General features: G+C 41.4%; 1 protein-coding gene across 1 annotated transcript in view; it reads left to right on the forward strand.

The window, feature by feature from the left end:
• The first annotated feature begins 720 nt into the window (after nt 1-720).
• SYNE3 (spectrin repeat containing nuclear envelope family member 3) overlaps nt 721-4541 on the forward strand; it is a 37086-nt gene continuing 33265 nt past the window's right edge. The window contains 4 exon segments of the mRNA XM_029086804.1: nt 721-870; nt 3789-3961; nt 4400-4537; nt 4539-4541. The exon segment at nt 4539-4541 is cut by the window's right edge and continues 157 nt beyond it. Of these exon segments, the coding sequence (XP_028942637.1) occupies nt 727-870; nt 3789-3961; nt 4400-4537; nt 4539-4541 (458 nt within the window). The 5' untranslated portion in view covers nt 721-726.

The following is a 4541-nucleotide window of genomic DNA, read 5'->3' on the forward strand; positions in this document are numbered from 1 at the left end:
GGGAAATTTAAAAGCTTGGAGCCTGGTATGGAATAAAAGAGGTGGAAAAAGAAGAGATACATCAGTGTTGATATTCCCATGTGGTGGCTTGTGAGTAGTTTGTCTTGGCAGTTGCTGGCCAGTTCCTGTTGTCTGTGTATCCCAGACTCACTGCACGTGCATTTGGATAACTTCTCCATGGGCTCAGCAGATCATGTTAACTGAGGGTCTAAGCATCTGATCCTGATCTCACCAGCTTTAAAGGGTTTATATACCTCTAAGTTAAGCATGTGCTGAAGTGCTCTGCCAGTCTGATGTCAGATGCTCGGTACGTGAGCCTCGAAGGGCATAGGGAGAGTTTTGTACTGACGAGGCTCTGGGAAGAGACAGAAACTCTTCATGATTGGTGTAGCCAATCTGGAATACACCACAGGCACCAGATTAATTTCATTTGAAAGCTTTGAATTAAATCTGTTTACTGTAATGGAGCCTCCCACAGTTCCCCACCTTCTTTTTGTTTCCTGGTATGTTTTCATTTGAGAAAGCTGCAGTGTGGATGTGTTCTCTGTGCTCAACTGAATCGTGATACTGCTACATTTTTTGGTATTATCATTGATAAGGAAAGCCACAACACCATTAGCTTTTCTCCCTTGTTCCTTTAGGTTGCCTTCAATGCGTTCCTGTTTAGGTCTTAACCAAAACCTACTTATTTCCCTATTTCTTATCCTTTCAGCTTCTTCGAATGCAATGACTCAGCAGCTCCAGGATGAGTTTGACAGTAGCGTGGAGAATGCAGAAGCTTGGATGAGAGCCATCCAAGAGAGACTGAGGATCAATGACAACACCAAGGGACCTCGATCTGCCCTAGAAGCCAGACTAAGAGAGACTGAGGTAAGGGAAGAGTGATGTAGCGGTATAGAGGTGGCTGTCACTGCTGCCATTGTTACAGCAGTCATTGCTGTGTACTCTGGAGTTTTCCATTAGGCAACTGTCAGCTGCTTCTGGTTGCTGGAATATTGGTCCTGTGTGAATGGGTTTACATCGGTATTCTTTCTAATTTTTCCATCTACAAAATGTTTACAGACGTTGCAGAAAAAGAGGATGGCAATTTGATATTACAGGCTTCCAAGCTTTTCAAATTGATTTGGAAGACTAGCAGCAGGTTTGGCAGGTTGAAATGTTTATACTCTCCTATGAGCATGCTCAAACCTGAAACAATTGAGTCGCTGCTTGCAATTACCAGACGGTGATTTGCAGAAGTCCAGCATGTAGTACGGGAGAATCGGATCACGTTAGTGTTCCATCTCCTCCAGCTCTCTGGCACTGATAGAGAAAGATGATAATGTCCTAGTAATGGACTGTTCTGGCGTAATCCCCTTGTCCTTTTCCATAAACCCTGATGATAAGAGGGTTTACAGCTCCCCTTTATAATCTGTCTAATGAAAAGGTAAATGTTTTCATTTTTTTTCTGGTCTTGCTTAATCTCTTGTATAACTCTTCTCACAGAGATCCCATTGCAGATTGTGCCTGCTCTCTTACTGGGGTTTCACATTCATTAACTTGAGTTTAATTCGATGTTATCTTGTTCTTGTAATCTCAGCAAATGAAACACTCCTGTTTGTCCCATCTCTACAATTCCTTATTAGAGGGAGTGGTGGTATTTCTATGATTAACATTGAAACTATTTTTATACTTATATTACCTTTAATTCCAACTAGTCCGTTCTTTAAATTAAATGGGCAAATCTTTCCCATTGTTATTTACCCAAAAGTCTTTCTGTGTGTCTGCTCAGGTTTGGACTGCCTCTTCAGAAGTTTAACACCTCAAAAAAAGCATTGCAGGCTTACATGGAGGACAAGAAAGTTTACGTAATGGTACAGCAATGTCTTCAGCCTTTTTCCTTAACTGTGGCTCACTGAAGGCTGGATCTTGCCTCTGGCATAATATAGACTGTTCATGAGGTGATGGATGAGGGATAGACTTGCATGTCAGTCATGAAAATCTGAAGTATTTCCTCGTGGTCTGTAGATTTATTTCTGCCCTTCCATTATTTTCACTCATTCATTTTGTCTGGGAAACTATGATATGTAGCGTCTCAAAAAACATGCAAGAAACACAGGAATTTGAGTAGGGAGAGTGGTAGTTTGGCAACGGGAGAGCATTCATGGCAGAGATAACAAGATGTAAGGTTTAGGGGTTTGTGGTGATTTGGCCTGAACTGAAACCTGTTGACTTCTGTGGGCTTTGGAGGTGGTCTATGACATGCAGAAAATAATGTTAGAAGATTTTTTTCAATTCAGACTCTGGAAATTCATCATTCTAAAGAATAACAAGTGTCTGTTCTCTCTTCCTGCGTGTAACTTAACCATCTTCTGCTCCCTCATCCTGCCGCCTTTCTGGGCTTGGCTTCCCTGTCCAGCTCACGTCTCCTTGTGATGTGTTCGCTGTTTCGCCTATTGGCTGTTTTCAAATCCACTGATCATTTTTCAGTTCCTTTTTTGCATCTGGCTTGCCTCTTTTTTCATGCTTCCTTCCTGTGGTTTATTTTCTGTTAATTTGTTAATGAAAATGCCAGCCAAAGATAGCAATCATATAAAAAACAGATTGGAAAAATATCTGTACAGCCACTGCTTTCTCTCAGGCTGTTGTTTGCTTTCCATTGCTAGAAAAATGTCAGGCTTAGAATGCAGTTTTATTCTTAAATTTTTCCAGTCGGGTGATAACTATGGCTTTTATTTTCTTTCTCTGCCCTAACCTTTGCCCTGCTTTCCTGGATTCTTTTAATCACACTTTTCACAGTAGATAGTTCATCCAAATACTTGTTTGTACGTCACGTGCAGATGTGCTGTGTACATGCCAGAAGAACAGTCTTTTCCCAGAATGTGAGACTGGAAATCCAAAGGCCTGTTATTTTGTCTCACCTTTGAAATAACTGACGTGATTTTTTGGAAAAAATCCCATGGGCTTAATCTTTCCAAAAGTAGTTGCTGATTTTGAACTTCTCAGTGTTTTCATTATAGAAGCCTTTTCCTTCAAACTTGAGAGTCTGCAGTTTGACAGGAGTTTGTGGAAGAACAGCAAGAAAAACTAATCTGGTGGTGTCAGAAATTTGTATAAAGTGATGCTGAAAGCTGACATCCAAATCAGGACATAATCAGTCTGTTACGTTTTACAGAAGTTGTGCTGATTTTTCCATCTCTGGGTAGAGGATCTACGCAAAATTACATGGCTTAACTTTCAGTCCCTGGCATTCCAGTTTGTGTAAGATGCATGTTTTCACCAGTTCATAGCTTAGCAATTTAGGGTCAAAGCAAAAGTTGGTAGCATGCAGGAAATTCCACTAGTTAATTTCTCTTGGCTTGTGTTCTGAGCCAACTTTTATTTGCAATAGGAAGCCTTTTTAATATGTTTCATGATTTCTTATAGTAGAGTTTAAAATTGAGATGTTGCAGTGTACCCTGTGGAGATTGCCTTCACACTCTTTGGCAGGTGGGGGAGAACAACTGGTATGTGGCAATATAGTGCTATAACTTTATAACTGCAATTGAAACACAGCCACAGATAGATAGAAGGTGATCTGGGTGTTGTAGCTAATTTAAAATGTTTTTCAATGGCTATATGGTTGTCAATTAAATTCAGTCCTTTAGGACATTTAAGAATAAACAAATCTGAAGAGAAGTTAATATTTTCTGTTCAGGAGACACTTTGCAGCAGAGTCTTCATGATTACTGGGTGAAAACAAAGTTCAAATGGCAACAATTACACTTACTTTCTTTTCACACTTTCAATCTCATTTCTTTTTCTTATAGAAAATACGTGCGCTGGAACCAGAAGGCAGCTTGAAAATAGATTTGATTCTTGTGAAGGCAGATGCTGCCCTTCGCAGCATTGGTGAGGATAAGAAGCATGAGGTGCTATCTAAACTGAAAGACATTAAAGCCTTGTGGGAAGAGACGGCCATATACATTACTCACTGTCACAGGTAAGACAAACGTGCTCTGCACAAAACTGCTGTTTGGAGTGTTGAGACAGTTGTCTCATCCAGTGCTTTCATAAAGTGCTTCTTGCCTTTCTCTGCTGTGTGGATTGTAGATGGCAATCACTGCTAATCCCAGTCCCATGAGCATGTGAAGGAGTGTGTGGAGAAGAGAGGGTCCATGGGACCTTAGTGCTCTGCCTTCACAGCCAGACCACCTCATGGTCTGGAATGATGAGTCTGGCCAGGTGCGGGGACCTTGTACAGGATATTTCCTCCCCAGAGCAAGGAGGACCTGGGAAGTGAATCTGGACCTTCTGAAGTCAGAGCAACTTAAAATTGCTGAGAACCTTGTCCTTTGCTTTGAAGGCCTTTTGAGCTTGCAAGTCTCAACTGCTCCCATCATAATGTCATCTAACTCATCTCTCTTGCTCTCTTCAACAGCCGTATTGAGTGGGTCTGGCTGCACTGGAGTGAGTACCTGAAAGCCCAAGATGAGTTTTACGCATGGATTCACAACATGAGAGTGACCTTGGAGCCTGACATTGAGTTGCAGCTTGGCTTAAAGGAGAAGCAGTGGCAGGGG

This window comes from Antrostomus carolinensis, unplaced genomic scaffold (genome assembly GCF_000700745.2).
Source record: "Antrostomus carolinensis isolate BGI_N321 unplaced genomic scaffold, ASM70074v2 scaffold3129, whole genome shotgun sequence".
Lineage (NCBI taxonomy): Eukaryota > Metazoa > Chordata > Aves > Caprimulgiformes > Caprimulgidae > Antrostomus > Antrostomus carolinensis.